This window comes from Heterodontus francisci, chromosome 4, assembly GCF_036365525.1.
Source record: "Heterodontus francisci isolate sHetFra1 chromosome 4, sHetFra1.hap1, whole genome shotgun sequence".
Taxonomy (NCBI): Eukaryota; Metazoa; Chordata; class Chondrichthyes; order Heterodontiformes; family Heterodontidae; genus Heterodontus; species Heterodontus francisci.
The window spans coordinates 179,915,769-179,936,367 of record NC_090374.1 but is presented as its reverse complement, the minus strand read 5'-3'; the positions used below and the strand labels follow the sequence as shown (position 1 = coordinate 179,936,367).

The 20,599-nt window shown below is 45.3% G+C and overlaps 1 protein-coding gene across 3 annotated transcripts in view; it reads right to left on the bottom strand.

Moving 5' to 3' along the window:
• plppr1 (phospholipid phosphatase related 1) overlaps positions 1-20,599 on the bottom strand; it is a 125,969-nt gene that overhangs the window by 59,648 nt on the left and 45,722 nt on the right. For 2 of the 3 annotated variants that reach the window (XM_068028951.1, XM_068028952.1), the window contains exon 3: positions 5,870-6,058. The exons of the other annotated variant lie outside the window; for it this stretch is intronic. In XM_068028951.1, coding sequence (XP_067885052.1) covers positions 5,870-6,058 — 189 coding nt within the window. The remainder of the gene's footprint in view (positions 1-5,869; positions 6,059-20,599) is intronic. 3 annotated transcript variants of the gene reach the window in all.

Here is a 20,599-nt window from a genome sequence, read left to right as displayed (position 1 = left end):
GAATCTGGCTTGCAATGGAAAACATGATGAACCTGTTCTTCTAATAATGGGTTAAATCACAACAGATCTGAGGCTGGAGTTATGACTGGGAAATGGCAATATCAAAACATTGGATTTTAAGTCCTGGTTGTGAGAAGGATCAGAATATTTAATTCGTCCTCAATGTATTGCTTTACATACGATGATTCGTGAACTGTGACACTTCCAAGAAGAATGTGAAGATTCCCAATATTGATCATCCAATAAACACAGAGAAGGAGGCATTAAACAATTTCTTAATAACAAATCGAGACACAAGAGTCAGCGAAACACGTCTAAATCTCTCAGAAAGACAACTGCTTCAGTCCTAAGAAGTAGTCCCTTCACAGCTGGGCAGCCCATTGTTCATTGTCACTGGAATAAATCCAATCATTTTGCTTAAGATTAAAAGTAATTACCCTTAATGTTCCTCCTATGCTGTTGTGGGTAAGTGAAGAAAATACTAGTAAAACTAAGCTTGACAGTTCTCAGGCTTAATTCCTAGTACATACAGGTCACTGATTCATCGCAGGCATTGATAAGAGTACAACTGACCTCAGTACCTCTAATTTAGGTGGAGGCACAATCTCCAAATTACTACCTAGTGACCCCTTACTGGTCTTGTGCACATTTTCACATTGGATGTCCCCAGTTTCCTTCACCTCACCATTGGCAGCTGTGCCTTCAGCTGTCTAGGCCCTAAGGTCCGAAATCCCTCCCTAAAACTCCCAGCTCTCTCCTCCTCTCAGATGCTCCTTAAAACCTAGCTGCTTAACAAAGCTTTTGGTCACTTCTCCTAATAGTTCCTCTGTGGCTCAATGTCCAATTGGGCCTGATAACTCCTGCAAAGCACCTGGGGAATATTTTACTATGTTAAAGGTGCTATATATATACAAATTGTTGATGTTTGATGAGAATAGGATGGGACTTGGACATGATGCCAAGAGAAGAAGCGAGAGGTTAATTGCAACTGAGCTCACTAGTCTGTGAAATCCAGTTCAGGTTAGGATCAACACATCGCATTCACCCCTGGTGTTCAAAACAGCAATATTAGCAATAGGATACTGGAGATGGAAAAGGCTGCAGTAACAACTTCAATTACAGCTACAGTGATTGTAAGCTGTGGATCTTTCTAAAGTGACTTTCTAAAGCATTGGTCATTCATCTGAACTCCTTTATACACTGACTGAGTTTTTAAATGTGGGAATCAGAACGTGACTTTTGCTTCAGGTAACAGGATCTCAGGCCCTCCAAGACTGATGATTAATAGCCCAGTTAATGCTTTGTATTTAGAGTTAGTGTGGACTCAGTTGACACAACACCCCAAATCATGAGTAAAATACATTTGATAAGGCACTTTATAACCTTCTGGACTCAACATCGAGTTCAACAACTTGAGATCATAACCACTGCTCCCATTTTTTTCTGACAGAAAGTGCCGGTAATGATTCTGCTGTTGACATTTACAGCTCCTCAAGACCCATCTTTTGTTTCTTGTCCGATTGCCATCTCCTTTTGCCGTGCACCATCATCCCCTTTCTCGTTTAATCTCTCCCGCCTTCCACCCTATGACAGACCTTCCCTTTGTTCTTTCCTCCCCTCCCCCTTTCCCTGTACTTGCTTAAAAATTGTTATAATTAACTTTTTCCAGTTCTGATGAAAAGTCACAAACCTGAACTGTTTTTCTCTCCACAACTGCTGCTCGACCTGCTGAGAATTTCCAGCATTTTCTGTTTACATTTCAGTATAGTACTATTGACACCTGTGAAAGCAGCAGCTTGACAATATCAATGAAATTCTCATTGAAGAAGTTTTCCACCGATGCTACTTGGAATCCTGCAGCATAGAAGGCGGCTTTCGGCCCAGGGTGCCTGTGCTGGTTCTTTGAAAGAGCCATCCAATTAATCCTGCTCCCCTGCTCTTTCCCCATAGCCATGCACATTTTTACTCATTCAGCTATTTATCTGATTCCATTCTGAAAGTTACTACTGAATTTACTTCCACCACCCTTTCAGGCAGTGCATTCCAGATCATAGCAACTTGCTGAATTAAATAATTCTCCTCAAATCCCTTCTCCTCATCTGCCCACACCAACCCTACCACCAATCTCCAATTCCACCCCACCCCCCAATCTCCAAACCCCCCAATCTCCAAACTCCCACTCCCCCAATATCCAACCCCCCAATCTCCAAACCCCCACTCCCCCAATATCCAACACCCCACCCCCCAATCTCCAACCCCCCAATCTCCAAACGCCCACTCCCCCAATATCCAACCCCCCCCACCCCCCAATCTCCAACCCCCCAATCTCCAAACCCCCACTCCCCCAATATCCAACCCCCCAATCTCCAACCCCTCACCCCCCAATCTCCAACCCCCCAATCTTCAAACCCCCACTCCCCCAATATCCAACCCCCCAGCCCCCAATCTCCAACCCCCCAATATCCAACCCCTCACCCCCCAATATCCAACCCCCCAATCTCCAAACCCCCACTCCCCGAATCTCCAACCTCCCATCCCCCGATCAACCCCCCACCCCCCAATCTCCAACCCCCCAATCTCCAAACCCCCACTCCCCCAATCTCCAACCTCCCACCCGCCAATCAACCCCCCACCACACAATCTCCAACCCCCCCACCCCCCCAATCTCCAAACCCCCACTCCCCCAATCTCCAACCTCCCACCACACAATCTCCAACCCCCCCACCCCCCAATCTCCAACCCCCCACCACCCAATCTCCAACCCCCCAATCTCCAACCCCCCACCACACAATCTCCAACCCCCCCACCACACAATCTCCAACCCCCCCACCCCACAATCTCCAACCCCCCAATCTCCAACCCCCTCACCCCCCAATCTCCAACCCCCCAATCTCCAACCCCCTCACCCCCCAATCTCCAACCCCCCGCCACCCAATCTCCAACCCCCCACTCCCCCAATCTCCAATCCCCCACTCCCCCAATCTCCAACCCCCCAATCTCCAAACCCCCACTCCCCCAATCTCCAACCCCCCACCCCCCAATCTCCAACCCCCCACCACCCAAACTCCAACCCCCCACCACCCAAACTCCAAACCCCCACTCCCCCAATCTCCAACCCTCCCACCTCCCAATCTCCAACCCCCCCACCTCCCAATCTCTAAACCCCACACCCCCAATCTCCAACTCCCCACCTGGTTTCTGTCCCCCAACCCATTTTTATTCATTCATGGGATGTGGGCGTCACTGGCTAGGCCAGATTTATTGCACATCCCTAATTGCCCTTGAGAAGGTGGTGGTGAGCTGCCTTCTTGAACTGCTGCTGTCCATGTGAGGTAGGTACACCCACAGTGCTGTTAGGAAGTGAGTTCCAGCATTTTGACCCAGCAACAGTGAAGGAACGGCGATATAGTTCCAAGTCAGAACGAGTGTGACTTGGAGGGGAACTTGCAGGTGGTGGTATTCCCAAGCATCTGCTGCCCTTGTCCTTCTAGGTGGTAGAGGTCACGGGTTTGGAAGGTGCTGTCGAAGGAGCCTTGGTGCATTGCTGCAGTGCATCTTGTAGATGGTACACACTGCTGCCACTGTGCGTCGGTGGTGGAGGGAATGAATGTTTGTAGATGGGGTGCCAATCAAGCGGGCTGCTTTGTCCTGGATGGTGTTGAGCTTCTTAAGTGTTGTTGGAGCTGCACCCATCCAGGCAAGTGGCGAGTATTCCATCACACTCCTGACTTGTGCCTTGTAGATGGTGGACAGGCTTTGGGGAGTCAGGAGGTGAGTTACTCGCCAAAGAATTCCCAGCCTCTGACCTGCTCTTGTAGCCACAGTATTTATGTGGCTGGTACAGTTCAGTTTCTGGTCAATGGTAACCTCCAGGATGTTGATAGTGGGGGTTTCAGCAATGGTAATGCCAGTCAACATCAAGGGGAGATGGTTAAATTCTCTCTTCTTTGAGACGGTCATTGCCTGGCACTTGTGTGGCGGGAATGCTACTTGACACTTATCAGCCCAAGCCTGGATGCTGTCCAGGTCTTGCTGCATGGGGAGGCGGGAGGCGGTGGTGTAGCGTAATGTCAGTAGACTGGTAACCCAAAGCCCCAAGCTAATGCTCTGGGGACACAGGTTCGAATCCCAACACAGCAGATGGTGGAATTTGAATCCAATTAATAAATCGGGAATTTGAATCCAATTAATAAATCAGGAATTAAAAGCTAGTCTGGTGGTGACCATGAAACCATTTTCGATTGTTGTTAAAAACCCATCTGGTTTACTAATGCCCTTTAGGGAAGGAAATCTGCCATCTTTACCTGGTCGGGCCTACATGTGACTCCAGACCCACAGCAATGTGGTTGACTATTAACAGCCCTCTGAAATGGCCTCGCAAGCCACTCAGTTGTTTCAAACTGCTACAACCTGATCTCTGACTCCACAATGTCCAACAGTCTCCTATTCCCTCACCCTCCATCTCTGACTATCCCACCCAACCTCTACCCCATCTCCTACTTACCTACCATCTGCTTACTGACTGTTCTCCCACCCAGATGGGAAACCTGCTGAAAAACCTTGAAAGACATCCTGTAATTAATTTCTGCAGGATGTCCAGGAAACCCATACTTCTGGGATTGACCTCTCCTGATAACCTCCCCACTCACTAGCCTCACTGCCCCAAGGAAACATCGGTGCTACCTTCTATCTTACCAAACCCCTTGATACTTTTAAAGACCTCTTTCAGCTCACCTCTCAGCCTTCTTTTTTCTAGAGAAAAAAAACCCAGCTCACAGAACACACTTCTTCCAAAAAGTTTTAGAGTTACAACAGTGTTAAGAAAACTCCCAGAAAACATATTAGTGCTATTCTGGGACTGAACACAATTCACCAGCAAATTTCTGCAAATCTACGTCCAACGTTTTATTTTAGCAACAACTGATCCATCATAATATATATAATGATCTGCAGTGTAGCAAAGGTGAATGCTGTAGCAAGCAGGAATGTGTAGAAGATGACAGATATCACAGAATTATAGCACTTAGCATGAAGCTTTCTCATTGAGATCAATTAGATTGAACATATGAATGACAGTGGAGGAGGCTTAAAGTAGTCGAGCATGTGTGAGAGTGAAAAATAAAATCTATTTTTCCAAAAGTTGTTCTCTCTGATTAGATCATGGTAAATTCCTGAAATCCTGACAGAAAATGCCTCAATCTCTCTCACATTGGCATTAATGCTCTCTGAATGTGAGATGGTTCTCATATCGCAAGATAAGAATGGATGTGGGAATGCGTGGGCAACCTATGCATGAGATTGCGAATTGATCTTCACTTCAGGCTTCCAATGAGGCAGCAATGATTTTGTTAAAGTTATAGCGCTTCAGTTTAGTTATCAGAGACTGATGTATGAGTATTGACAATTAAATGAGGCAAAAGCATCAGCAGCACTAGATGTGGAACTGGCAATGGGAATTGTAACATCTAATGATGCTGGCATATTTTCTAATTTTGAACTGAAAAAGAGCTAATCGCTCCATATACTGCAGTCTTCTGAATACTCCATTTTTTTTTTTTGTTTACATGATGTGTACGCACAAAGGTTATGTACCGGGTTCTGAGGTGAAATCATTTGCAAAAGGTATAACATTCTTATCAATAGATTCAAGAGAGAGAGAGAAAGAGAGAGGGATGAAAAAAAAGCATTGAGGGAAAATGATGAAGACACAGCTGTACACAATTGTGTGTTTGAAGAAGAAAAAGAAAACAGGAGTGAGGGAGAGGAACAGCAATGAAGCACGGGGAGAGTTTGACAGAGGAACGATAGGTAGAGATGGATATGCATTGACAGTTGGAGAGCATCATGCAGCGTAGTTTATTTTACTTACAATGATGGTTGGAGTTGCTGCCAGCACACAGTACAGGATAAGTGGGGAGATGAAGCTGTCTTCTTCTGGTCCTGGGTACGGCTTCATTAAATCACCGTCTTGGCAGAAGAACCCCTGCATATGCACCTCGAAGGTGTCTGTGCACTCAAAGTAATACGCGAGCAGCACAGTCCCAGCCATTATGACAAGCTGAAAGTAGAGCATAGTTAACATAGAGAAGAGCGGTCATTACTACAGAAGCTGACTGTGTGCCTCAGATTGTATGGTCCCATAGTGCATGCTTCATCCAGCAACCCAATAATTCTTCTGCTACTGAGAGACGTGCTCTCCCCTTTGATCCTCCTGTTATATAAGTCTTTTGGCAGATGACACTAATAAATGTTTCATTTGGAACTGGGGGCCAGAGCCTGGTGCACAAGAGAACTGATGCTTTCAGTTGCAACTTTATCAAAGGACATAGGAGTGTCACTAATCGTTAAATGATCAATGTTGATGGTAAAAGCAACACGTCCTGAAGTTAAACATCAAGATCAGCTCTATTTTTATCGCCCCATCTGTTTCCGGAGATATTAAGGCTGTCTAAGTGCTGGAAGGCTCAGGATTCCCGAGCTCTGCATTTGCTGGGGTAATTAAATTGTGTTTTATTGTAGACCAGCTGCTGCACACTTCCAAAAGGCTAGTACCACAAACATCCACTTTTACGGGTGAAAAGCCAACATGTTTTGTGGCCATGCTCAAGTCCAAAAAGTCACAGGTCGGGGAGTCCTGAATTTTACAAAACCCACACTGCTGCAATATTCGAAAAACATGAATGCTTACTGAGTAAAATTTCACTAGAATTTTATCAGTATTATGACCTGTAGCAGTGTTAAGTGGGAAGTAACAGGTCACATTTGCTAATTGCTTCCATGAAAACATTTTCCAAATAGAATTACAGTATGACGTAGAATTTACATACAATGTACAACACAGAAACAAGCCATTTGGCCAAACTGGTGTACACCAGTGTTTATGCTCCACCTATGTCTCCTCCCACCTTCATCCCACCCCATCAGCAGATCCTTCTATTCCTTTTTCCATCCTATATTGTCTATTTATGACAATCAGATAACATCCTGAACAAAGTTTCAGAGAAAAGTAAAGGGATGAATCACAGGACAAATGCCTCAACTCAGCTAATCTTTCTACATGTCAATATACAAATAGTGAGCCTGTCTGTCACACTTTAAACTGTCAAAAGTCTGGAAGAAGAAGAAGGCAATAATTTTGCGCTGTTAAAATATACTTTCGGAACACTGAGCTAGAACTGCCTAAGACCAGCAGAAAATACCAAAAGTGTACAGTCACACTTTGGAAGATATATTACACAAAATCACATGGAATACATATCACAGAAACAGGCCATTCAGCCCAACCAGTCAATCCTGGTCTTTATTCTCCGCATGAGTTTCCTCCCACCCCTCTTCATCTAACCTGATCAAAATAATTTATTTTTCCTTCCTCATGTGTCTATCTAGCTTCTCCTTAAATGCATCTCTGCTACTCACCTCAATTATTCTTTGTGGTCAGGAGTTCTGCATTCTTATCACTCTCTGGGTAAAAAGGTTTCTCCTGAATTCCCCACTGGATTTATTAGTGACTTTCTTATATTGATGGCCATTAGTTTCTGGTCTCCTGCACCTGTGGAAATATCTTCTCGACTATCAAGCCCCTTCATAATCTTAAAAACCTCTAACAGGTCAGCAGCATCTCGTGGCAGCGCATATCCCAGCCAGAATGGAGATGATTGGATCATTTATCCTGTCAATCACATCTGGGGCTGGATTTTACCAGCCCCACCAATGTCAGGGGTCGTGGCAGGGGGCCTTGAAAATACCGCCGGGCAGGCCCCGCCCCCATATTATCGGCGGTGGTGAGGCCTCGCCACGGCAACCACCCCCCGCCATTCGGCGACGGGAACCTAATCTAAATATGGCAATAAATGTTAATTAATGAGCGGCCGTCCCGCTCCAATATCCCAGCAAGTTTCCAGAACTCCTGTGTCTTTGGATCTCCGTTCGGAGATCGAAGGTGGAGCACTGGAGGGGACAGGGCAGGAGTTACATTTTCAGGGTTGGGGGGTGGGGGGGGGCGAGGAAAACTCTTGCGATGATGGGAAGGGGTTGAAGGTGAAAGTGAATAAAGTTTGGTGGGGGGAAGGTCAGGATCGGAACGTCAGTTTTTTGGAGGGGAGAGGGCAACCAATAAAGTTTTTACTCACTGTGGATGTGGGAAAGGGGATTGAAACTGTTAACAAAGTTGTTAATTTAATTTTTCATGTCCTGCAACTATAAAATTTGGAAATCGAACTGAAGGACTGGAAGCCCTTTAAAATACTCTGATGGCGCTGGACACTGTTGTCAGGGACGGAGTGCCCGCCCCCTCCATGCCATCAGGGGTGGGAATTCTGCCCTCTCCAGGTAAATGAGCTGCCACGCTAAATATCGCGGTGGCTCCTCGGAGCAAATCCCGCACGTGCGCCCCGCCATCTTTGAAGCTCGCCGCTGATCAGAGCTGTAAAAATTCCGGCCCTGGACTCCTGAAAGTGCTGGGATTGATTTTATGCACATGATTTGTATTATGTAACTATACTCCGTGCACTGCATTGTGCTGGAGAAATAATCCTGTTTGCTGTAGTAACGATCATGATTTTGGGCTTAAGCTGTAGTTTGTTGAGACTCTGAACAAATAGGCAAATAAACTCGGTTTGCTATAGTGTGTAGAGACTCGGTTAAGTAATGTTTGTTGAGTAAATAGGCTCAGTCTCACTCCACCTCCAATATACAAATGTTCAGTAATTCACTCCTAGTAACCATGCGTGAACATGCTTTTAACCACCCTGTGAGTAGCATGAGCCAATCAGATCTATGGGCAAAGGGGCAATACAAAATCCTGACTGAATTTCATACCCTTAATGAACCAATCTTGCCCATCTCCAACAACTTCAACAACTTGTATTTATATGTAAATTAACTCAGTAAAAAATCCGATGGCACTTTACAGGAGGTGCTCTAAATTAAATTTGACACCAAGCCACATAAGATGATATTAGGGCAGATGACACAGGTAGGTTTTAAGGAGCATCTCAAAGGAGGAAAGGGAGTTAAAGAGGTAGAGGGGTTTAGGGAGGGAATTCCAGAGCTTATTTGGAGCATAGTTTTCGCTGATCGCAGAGCATGGAGCACAAAACGGAACCAGCAGCAGAAAAATAATCTCGCAAAATGGCTTACACTGAAACCACATTTAGAGAGACACCAAATTGATGTGGTTAGGATATCGAGGTCATATAAATTTTAAAAATCTGCCAAAGACATCTGTTGTAAACCATCTCATGTCTGCCTCAGAGAACGAAAGAGGCCATTCTGATTGGGAGAGAGGGTTAAATGGGAAATACAAAAAAAATACACAAATAAAACTTTGTTGGACACTAATTATTAATGTTTATTTGGAATGTACTACCTGGAAGAGTGATGGAAGCAGATTCAATAATACCTTTCAAAAGGGAATTGGATAATTCCTTGAAAGGGGGGGGGGGGGGGTGGAGAGCTTGCAGGGCTTTGGAGCAAGGGTAGGGGAGTGGGATTAATTGGATTGCTTTTTCCAAAGATCTGGCATGGGTGCGATGAGCCAAATGGCCTGCTCTGTGTTGTATCATTCTCTGACACTATAATTTCAGACAGTTATCCAGTTCCTTTCTCTAATTTCTTCACAATGTCCTTTCTCTATTTCTTTAGCTCTCCCCGCACCATACATCACAGCCAATGTGAGGACAAGTGACTCCTAGGCCAGTCAATCCAGCTGCTTGTCCAGCCGCCGAGAAAGAGTGGCAGTAATTTTAACTTTGGCGGCAGGTAAATTGGCTGATAACAGATTGGGCGAACTGTACTGGCTGATCCGACCTCACCTTTTCACACAATTACCCGAAGTCTGAATTACTTCCCTCCCTCTCTGTTGCACCTCCTCTGGACCCATCGCTTGATTCTGCACTAGCCCCTTTTGCCTTGCACTATCATCTCTTTTGTCATTTAATCAATTCTGCCCTCCACCGTTACAGTGACCTTCCCCTTCTTTCTTTCCCTTCTCACCACAACTCCCACCCCCACCTGCCACCAACCCCCACCCCCACCTCACTCCGACCCCAAAGCCTTTTCCCTGGCTCTGTATTTGCTTGAAGGACCTCTAACACCTTCCAGTACTAATGAAAGGTCATCGAGCTGAAACATTAACTCTGTTTCTCTCCCCACCAGATGCTGAGTGTTTCCAGCATTTTCTGTATTTATGTCTCTGGGCTAGTGAGGGAAGTAGAAAACAAATCAGTCAGGGTTCCTGCTCCCGACCGCTAGCTAGTGACCTCTGCCACAAAACATCAGGTGTGACTGTGATCACCACTGTGGCCAATGGACTCGTCAACATCTACTGTCTAAAGTCACACATCAACTGTAGTCCAGGATAAATCAGCAACTCAGTAGATGAAAGAGAAATCCAGAAGGGAGAAAAGAAAAAACATTGTGTGGGGAGGAGAGTATTTCCACTGTGCATAATTTGCAATGAAATTGGAAACCTGATGGTAAATAGCAGGTTCATGACTTTGTTACAAAGAGCACACAGAGAAAACCATGCTGCAGAATCTTGCCAGAAGCATCAAAGGTTAAACCAAGGCCCCGTCTACCCTCTTGGGTGAATGTAAAAGAACCCATGGCACTTTCTGAAGAGGAACGTTTTATTTGCCAACCAATACCAGCAAAAACAGATTATTTTTTCACTTATTTCGTTGCAGTTTGTGGGAGCTTGCTGTGCGCAAATTAGCTGAGCCGTTTCCTACATTACAACAGTGACTATACATCAAAAAACACCTTTTTGGCTGTAAAATAGTTTGGGACATCCTGAGGTTGTGAAAGGCGCTATATAAATGCATGTTTCATGTATTTTTTCCTTTTAACGACACGCAGTCTCCACAAAGAAGCCCACCTTCAACATCTATTTAACACAAATCATAGTCACTTCACCTTCGCCATCTAATCACTCTTTGGCTCTGTTCTGGGCTGTATGTGCGCAATCCGTCACTCAAGCATCACTATATAATTCACAATGTTCAATGTAGACATTTGTGAGACATCATGGAAATTTCTATTTAATCCATTACTATTCAAAATGTCAATATTATGCACATTGCTGATGTCAGATACAGGAGAAATGCCGTGAACAACAGATGCCCCTCTACATTGCTTTCATTGATCTCACCAAAGCCTTTGACCTCGTCAGCAGACGTGGTCTCTTCAGACTACTAGAAAAGAATGGATGTCCACCAAAGCTACTAAGTATCATCACCTCATTCCACGACAATATGAAAGGCACAATTCAACATGGTGGCTCCTCATCAGAGCCCTTTCCTATCCTGAGTGGTGTGAAACAGGGCTGTGTTCTCGCACCCACACTTTTTGGGATTTTCTTCTCCCTGCTGCTTTCACATGCGTTCAAATCCTCTGAAGAAGGAATTTTCCTCCACACAAGATCAGGGGGCAGGTTGTTCAACCTTGCCCGTCTAAGAGCGAAGTCCAAAGTACGGAAAGTCCTCATCAGAGAACTCCTCTTTGCTGACGATGCTGCTTTAACATCTCACACTGAAGAATGCCTGCAGAGTCTCATCGACAGGTTTGCGTCTGCCTGCAATGAATTTGGCCTAACCATCAGCCTCAAGAAAACGAACATCATGGGGCAGGATGTCAGAAATGCTCCATCCATCAATATTGGCGACCACGCTCTGGAAGTGGTTCAAGAGTTCACCTACCTAGGCTCAACTATCACCAGTAACCTGTCTCTAGATGCAGAAATCAACAAGCGCATGGGTAAGGCTTCCACTGCTATGTCCAGACTGGCCAAGAGAGTGTGGGAAAATGGCGCACTGACACGGAACACAAAAGTCCGAGTGTATCAGGCCTGTGTCCTCAGTACCTTGCTCTACGGCAGCGAGGCCTGGACAACGTATGCCAGCCAAGAGCGACGTCTCAATTCATTCCATCTTCGCTGCCTTCGGAGAATACTTGGCATCAGGTGGCAGGACTATATCTCCAACACAGAAGTCCTTGAAGCGGCCAACACCCCCAGCTTATACACACTACTGAGTCAGCGGCGCTTGAGATGGCTTGGCCATGTGAGCCGCATGGAAGATGGCAGGATCCCCAAAGACACATTGTACAGCGAGCTCGCCACTGGTATCAGACCCACCGGCCGTCCATGTCTCCGTTATAAAGACGTCTGCAAACGCGACATGAAATCGTGTGACATTGATCACAAGTCGTGGGAGTCAGTTGCCAGCATTCGCCAGAGCTGGCGGGCAGCCATAAAGACAGGGCTAAATTGTGGCGAGTTGAAGAGACTTAGTAGTTGGCAGGAAAAAAGACAGAGGCGCAAGGGGAGAGCCAACTGTGCAACAGCCCCAACAAACAAATTTCTCTGCAGCACCTGTGGAAGAGCCTGTCACTCCAGAATTGGCCTTTATAGCCACTCCAGGCGCTGCTTCACAAACCACTGACCACCTCCAGGCGCGTATCCATTGTCTCTCGAGATAAGGAGGCCCAAAAGAAAAGAGATTCAAAATGTCAATATTATGCACATTGCTGGAAACTTACTGTCCAAAATGTAATCATTTATCTTTCAGTCTGAGACCACCAGTCAAAACTGCCACCTACAAAGTAGGAAATCTCTTGATAGAGACTTGGACAAATGCAGCAGCTTCCTAGGCAGGAAACTAATAAAGGCAATGAATAAATCTATGGCAGTTTCCTGTCACTGAAAGAAAAGTTGGTTTGGAGGTGATTTGGTATTGCTCTTTGCCATACTTACCCTTATGTTCAAATCCCTCAACGGCCACGCCCCCCGCCCCCCATCTCTGTACCTCCAACCCTCCAAGATCTCTGCACTCCTCAAATTCTGGCCACTTGAGCATCCTCGATTTTAATCTCTCCACCAGTAGTGGCCTTGCCTTCAGCTGCTGATGCCCTAAGATCTGGAATTACCATCTGTTGCATTTTCTCTTTCTTAACCGATAGATGTCAATCACACAGACAAGACTGGCAAATCTAACAGGTGGGTTCTTTTATTCAAGATGCTAACGTGTATACAGCAACACTGGGAAGGTAGGGTAACATGTCTCATCTTTGTAGCTGTTTGCCACAACTGCCTAGAGATCACATCCTGTCTGGTGATGGACAGCTGTTTTTAATACGCCCATTAAAGTAATACCACAACACCATCCTCACCCTCTCCGCTTCTCTCCCCCTTTAATTCACGCCTTAAAACCTACAAACCTTACTCTTTGACCAAGCTTTTGTTCACCTGTCCTAATATCTCCTTATGTGACTCAGTGCCAAATGTGGTCTGATGACACTCCTGCGAAGCACCTTGGGATGTTTTTGCTATTTAAAGGTGCTACATGAATCCAATTGTTGTTGTGGCATTCCGATGCACCAAGCTGGATTAGGAATGCACTGAAACAGTAACGGGGACGGGGAGGTGGGGGGAAGTTCGAAAAAAAAACAAAAGGCATCAGGCCCCCAGAACAACCACATTTCCCACGAATATGTGGAGTGACCAGTTTAGGAAGTGCAAAATATGAATGCTAGCCCCCTCTCAACTGGGACAGTCCTTGTGGAAGCAAGATTCATTACTGGAGGAAATAAAAAGTGGTTTGTATGTGAAGTTTAGTTTAGAGATACAGCACTGAAACAGGCCCTTCGGCCCACCGAGTCTGTGCCGACCATCAACCACCCATTTGTTCTAATCCTACACCAATTCTATATTCCTACCACATCCCCACCCTGTCCCTATATTTCCCTACCACCTACCTATACTAGGGGTAATTTATAATGGCCAATTAACCTATCAACCTGCAAGTCTTTGGCATGTGGGAGGAAACCGGAGCACCCGGAGGAAACCCACGCAGACACAGGGAGAACTTGCAAACTCCACACACGCAGTACCCAGAATTGAACCCGGGTCCCTGGAGCTGTGAGGCTATGGTGCTAACCACTGCGCCACTGTGCCGCCCCGAAAAAATGTATATGAAGAGAATAAGGATTACAGAAGGCTGACTACAAGTCAGTAATCTCATCAATGAGCCGGATGACATGACCAACAGAAAAAGTAATTCTTTGTAACTATTGGACATATTTTTATTCAACAGCCCTTCAGAAGCAGCTGCTCTGCCATTTAATTCCATTTTAAGTTCAGTCAGGAGGGTTCCTCTTTCAATAAATTGTTTAGTAGTCCTGCTATTTGTGTCAGCTCAGTGTTAGCACTTTCATCTTCTGAATCGTGAAGGTTGTGGGTTAAAATCCCACCCCAGAGACTTGGTGGCCAGACAGCAAAGGCTCCAAGAACCCTGCATGGTAAAACCAGGCGGCCTTCTTGCAGGCTGGAGGGGACCCTCCTGTGCCCACAGAGGGCCATTCCGAAGCCCCAACTGCCCCCAATGCACAACACCCCCCCCCACAACCAACCCCCCTCTTGTTCACCGAGGCCCGGCCGATTATCCCTGGCAAGGTCCTAAAAACTTACCTGAGTTCCGTGGCCGTCCTTCCTGTTGCCAACATGGCTGGGTGTAGTCCCAGCAGTGGCCACCGCTCCCGGTGGTGCTGCTGGGATTAAGAGCTGCCAGCCCACTGATTGGAGTGAAAAGTCCCCGCGTGACTCCCCAGGCCCAGCAGAGGCGGCCTTGCCACTGACTTTTCGGCTGGTGGGCGGGGCCTCCCGCCCAACCTAAAATTCCAGCCTTGAGCACAAAGTCTAGGCTGATACACCAGTGCTGCACTGTCAGAGGTGCCATCGTTTGGATGAGACATTAAACTGTCTGCCCTCTCATGTGGAAGTAAAAGATCTCATGACACTATTTCAATGAGTTATCACAGGTCTGATGGCCACTATTCAAGTAACACCACTAAAACAGATGATCTGGAGCCAATTTGTGCACAGCAAAGTCCCACGAACAACAATGTGACAAATGACCACAAATAATCTGCCTTTAGTAATATTGATTGAGGCATAAGTATTGGCCAGGACACCTGGGAGAACTCCCCACTCTTCTTTGAAAAGGTGCCATGAGATCTTTTATATCCAGAGAGGGCAGACAGGGCCTTGGTTTAACATATCATCTGAGAAACAGCACCTCCAACAGTGCAGCACACCCTTAGTATTCTACTGAGCATATTGGCCTAGATTTTAGAGTGGTGCTTAAACGCACACACTTCTGGTTCAGAGGTAAGAGTGACGTCACTGGACAACAGGAGACACAAATATCTAGACTGCTACTAAACAACTTATTGGCTCGAGAGAGAGGGGTGCTTTGAACTGAATTAAAGTGGAATTAAATAGCAGAGTCACTGATTCTAAAAGGCTGTTATGTACCAGCATGTAACATTTCCCATGAAGCTGGTCAGGTATTTTATGTTGAATTAAGTCTCGCTATCCAATTCAATACTCTGATGACAGGATTATTTATGTGTAGAAGATTTCAAATGCCAAAGCTCCCAGGGCTTAAAATCTTTCTGCTTGAAGGGTTGGCTGATTTACGAAAATGGATTTGGATAATCTTTTTTGTCTGGGAAGCAAGAAGGCCCGTGGTTTGTCTTCATCACACTGACATCACAGGGTAGTGAAGGGAAATTTATAATCGAGATATATTTTCAAATTGTAAAAAACTGAGCCTGACACTTTTGCATGAAATGGTATCCCTTTAGCACTTGCTCTTTCAGTTATGTCACCTCTGGCTTGGTGGGAAACATTCTTCCTCTGACCCAGAAAGTTATGGGTTCAGGTCCTACTCCAAAGACTTGAGCATAAAATACAGTACTGAGGGAGTGCCACACTGTTGGAGGTACCATCTTTCATTTACCCTTGTAGGTGCATGAAAGAAATCCCATGGCACTATTTCAAAGAAAAGCAGGGGAGTTCTCCCTGGTCTCCTGACCAACATCACTAAAAGCAGATGATCTGGTCATTATCACATTGCTGTTTGTGGGAGCTTGCTGTATTCAAATGGACTTCCATGTTTCCTATATTGCAACAGTACTTCAAAGGTACTTCATTGGCTGTAAAGCACTTGGGGACATGCTGAGGCCATGAAGGGAACTATATCAATGCAAGTCTTCCTTTTATTTCGATCTCATTTGTTAGATTGAAACAATTTGATTTTAAAAAATACACAAAAAGGTACAATATTTTGCTACTCCAAATGTATTATCTTTGCTGCAAGTATATTAATAACGTGACTAGTAAAATAATGAGAGACGCAGCAAAGATGTTCCTAATCAGGCTAGTAAAAGGCAGTAGTTGTCTCTGTGTGCATGTGGGATATTAAAACAACTAACCCGATGAAGATTAATTTACATCAAAATTCCCATTGCATCTGGATCTCAAGGCAACTTCTGCAGTCAAGTGCTACCAAATACGCTCCTTCTGAGATTCAGCTCCCAGAATGACTAACAGGAATCTTTTAATACACAGCAGTACATTCAATTAAAAGGAAAAGCCTAATTTAGCTATCAATTTCCAACATGCAGCGTAGGGGCTTCATAGGTTTACAGCTCAGAGAGTTATAGATGCAGCACATTCCTTCCGTGTGGTCTTTGAAGCAGGTGGCTAGAGATAACCTTAATATAAATCTAGTTTTATTAGCTTGGTTGTCCAAGTCTCTGAAATATTTTCAAGGGTTGCTGCTAATTAGGAAGTTAGGGAGTTGGGAGGGTTGTCAGGCAGAACCTTCTTCATCCAACATTTAATAAAGCTGTTGAATAAATTACAAGGAAGACCATTGAAGCTGGCAGAATAATTGGATTTGAGAGGCAATTAGATGAATATCTGGAGAGAGAGAGAGAAAGGATTGAGCAAGCGATAGGCCTGTGGGTTTGGAACTTATCAAAGAAAGGACCTAATGACCATTTCATGTTCCTAAAAATTACCTACATATGTTTGATTTTATTGCTGTCCCATTTCCTGTATGATCTGCTTCAGCTAGGATCAACATTGCTGCAACTTTGTAAGAGAAAGATTCTTCCATCAAACCATCTGATATTAAATCAAGCTGTGGACTATATACCACAACTTATGTAAACTATTAGTTCGACTGGCTGCCGGAAAACTCCAGTAGACGGCACTATTAGTTTGGAATAGTTAATGAGCTTGGTGTCGGCTATGGCTCTGTGGGTAGCAGTCATGCTGAGTCAGAAAGACGTACGTTCAAGTCCCCTTCCAGACACTGAAATATAATGGTCATGGGGCTGTGATCAGTCATAAATCAATGGTGCTTGCTGCTGACCACAAAATAAGCCTTGCTGAGAGAGCTGGCAATCTCTGTGGTGAGAATTCCACCTTGATTGCTGAGCAGCAGTACTGCAACTGGTTGCAGTGTTCTTTACTGGTGATTCCCAGTGTGGGGCTGTAGTGATATTATCAAAGTTAATGGGCTTGTTTTCAGTAGTCCTTTGGGGACAAGCTGGGAGGTTGTAAGGCTGGCAAAATAACATGGGAAGGCAGTGGGTAGTGTGTTTGTTATCTTCCTGCTGCCATGCGATCTTGCCACTAGCAGGAGCTTAAGTGGCCAATTAAGGGCTTTTTTCTGCTTCTGCTGGCATTTTACCAGCACTTGGAGGACCCTCTGCCACATGTAGAAACCGCCAGATAAACCCTGTTGGCCTCCCAGTGGGCTACAGGAGGAGGGGCGTCCCCTCCTTTTCAGGCACTCTTTGGCCCATGGACAGGTCCCCAGCAGCAAAAGCCACTCCTGCAGCAATGGTGCTGATCTGCCCTCCACGACCTCACCCCTTACCACCCCCACCCCTCATCAGGGCCTGCCTGACTGGCCCTGCACCCCCAGACCCCACTTATCTATCTTTGAAGCCCTTGATGTGTCCTCATCCTGCAGGTGTAACCCCAGAAGTGGCCACCCCTAGTAGTGGCGCTGCTGAGACTACTGAGCTGCCGACCCTCTGATTGGCCAGCAGCTCTTGGGGGCAGGCCTCCGTCCTTTACAGGGACAGCAGCCACTTAATTGTCTGCTGCCCATGAGATGCGACCCCGGGTCCTGCTGACCACCAAAGTGGGTTTGCCCCTTGTTTTCGGCCCTGGCAGGGGGACACCCGCCGCCTCTATAAAATCCAGCCCAATGTCATCCAAGCAGCCTATCACATTAAACAATTTTCATAGACACCCAAACAGGAATTAAAAAGCAGTAAAACAAAATCATTTTAATTTTTTTTTTACATGGAGTAAATTTAAAGATTGGGACATACACATGGAGTGAAGGTAGAAGCTGAAATATCATGAAAAAGCTTTTTAAAAAATTATGATTTAAAAAAAATATACTAATGAATCATAATAGAGACATTTAACAACACATTTAATTCCTCACATCGTCGTTAAAAACCCAATTCTACTTGACTGAACAAGGTGTAACTTTTGAAGGGGTTTCTAATGGCGATGTGCATAATAAAACATTCCAAGGTGTTTGACACCGAGCCACAAAAGGAGATATTAGGTCAGATGACCAAAAGCCTGGTCAAAGAGGTAGATTTTAAGGAAGGTCTTAAAGTAGGAAAGCGAGGTGGAGAGATGTAGGGAGGGAATTCCAGAGCTTGGGGCCTTGACAGCTAAAGGCACGGCCACCAATGGTGGAGTGATTAAAATCGGGGATGCTCAAGAGACCAGAATTAGAGGAGCACAGATGACTTGGAGGATTGTGGGGACTGGAGGAGATTACAGAGATAGGGAGGGGCGAGGCCATGGAGGGATTTGAAAACAAGAATGAGAATTTTAAAATCAAGACATTGTTTGATCAGGAGCCAATGTAGGTCAGCGAGCACAGGGGTGATAGGGGAATGGGACCTGGTGCGAGTTAAAACATGAGCAGCAGAATTTTGGATGACCTCAAGTTTACAGAGAGTAGAATGTGGAAGACCAGCCAGGAGTGCATTGGACTAGTCAGGTCGACAGGTAACGAAGACACGAATGAGGGTTTCAGCAGCAGATCAGCTGAGACAGGGGCGAAGTCGTGTGATGCTATGGAGATGGAAATAGGCAGTTTTAGTGATAGCACAAATATGAGGTCGGAAGCTCATCTCAAGGTCAAATATGACACCAAGGTTGCGAACAAACTGGCTTAGTCTCGAACTGTTGCCAGGGAGAGGAATGGAGTCGGTGGCTACAGAACGGAGTTTGGAGTGGGGACTGAAGACAATGACTTCAGACTTCCTAATATTGCACTGGACGAACTTTCAGCTCATCCAGTACTGGATATCGGATAAGCAGTATGATAATTTAGCAACAGTGGAGGAGTCAAGAGAAGTGGTGGTGAGGTAGAGCTGAGTGTCGTCAGCATACATGTGAAAACTAACTGTCATGCCAACTTGCTTTGTTGAATGATAATTTTCTTTAATCCACTGACTGGAGATTCAAACTTATATTTTTTGAAGAAATTTTAAAAAGAACAGATTAAAAAAATGACTTTTCTGGCAGCTTAGAATGGCCACCTAATATGCAACACTGTATATTACATTGCAAGGCCTGTTACGACGGAGCTAAAATGTCTGCTCATCCCAGCAAGAACCAAGACCCAGGAAGTTTAAGGGAACTACCTGTTCTTCTTAGCAAGAAGAGAAACACTGTTAACATGTTTGAATCACTGAGTGACTCTCATGTGACAAGCCCCTCCCCATCTGTGGTTTTAAGCTTATGTCTTTCTGCAGCAAACAGGAGAAACTTCTGGACTGTGGCATGTGCAAGCGTAAGTGGGGGTCCCTCTCTCTCTCTCTCTTTCAGCTTACAAGTTTCAAACTCTGCCTGTTGATTGACCACCTTTGCATTCTCCAGCTACAATCAGAAACCCCATTGGATGAAATCATCCACATTGCTGTCTCCAAGAGACCCACCAAACCTATCATCTACCTCTTCAAACTAAAATCCTCAGTACCACCGAATTCAGATGGAAACCAGCTAGAAGCCAGCCGAATCACCGAATAACTCAACCAATCTACCTTTCCTCACTCTGTAACCTATTTGTGTCAGTGTAAACCTCTAGTGTGTGTCTGTGAGTGAAACTGGTACGTAGTTTAATGTTTTCATTAGTTATGTTTAGGTACAACAAAGTTAACCGCTTTCATGTTAACTCAAGAAAACCTGTCCGGTTGGTTCTTGTTATGATCATAGCAAGTAAGTAAACTTAATTGGCCAGTACATCCACTTAAGAAAGAATGAAACCTGTTGTGGCCAAACAAGGAGAGGGAAAAGAGGGGAGCCCTTCAACCCCTCCTCACTTGACTATAACACAACACTGTGCTTTTGGATGAAATCGCTGAGAGGCAGCATGTGGACGAGAAACAGGAGGGGGCCAAGGATAGATCCTTGGGGGATACCAGAGGTGACGGTGCGGGAGCAGGAAGAGAAGCCATTGCAAGTGATTCTCTGCCTATGATTAGATAGATAAGAATGGAATCAGGCCAGAGCAGTCCCACCCAACTAGACGACAGTGGAGAAGTGCTGGAGGAGGATGGTGTCGATAACCATGTCAAAGGCTGCAGACAGGTCGAGAAGGATGAGGAGGAAGGAATAGGTATAAATCATTATTTTTGTTTTCAAAATTGAATCTTGATGCTACCCAAATCTTAAATTTGCCTTCGGTTTTATCAACCTTTTCCTGGAGAA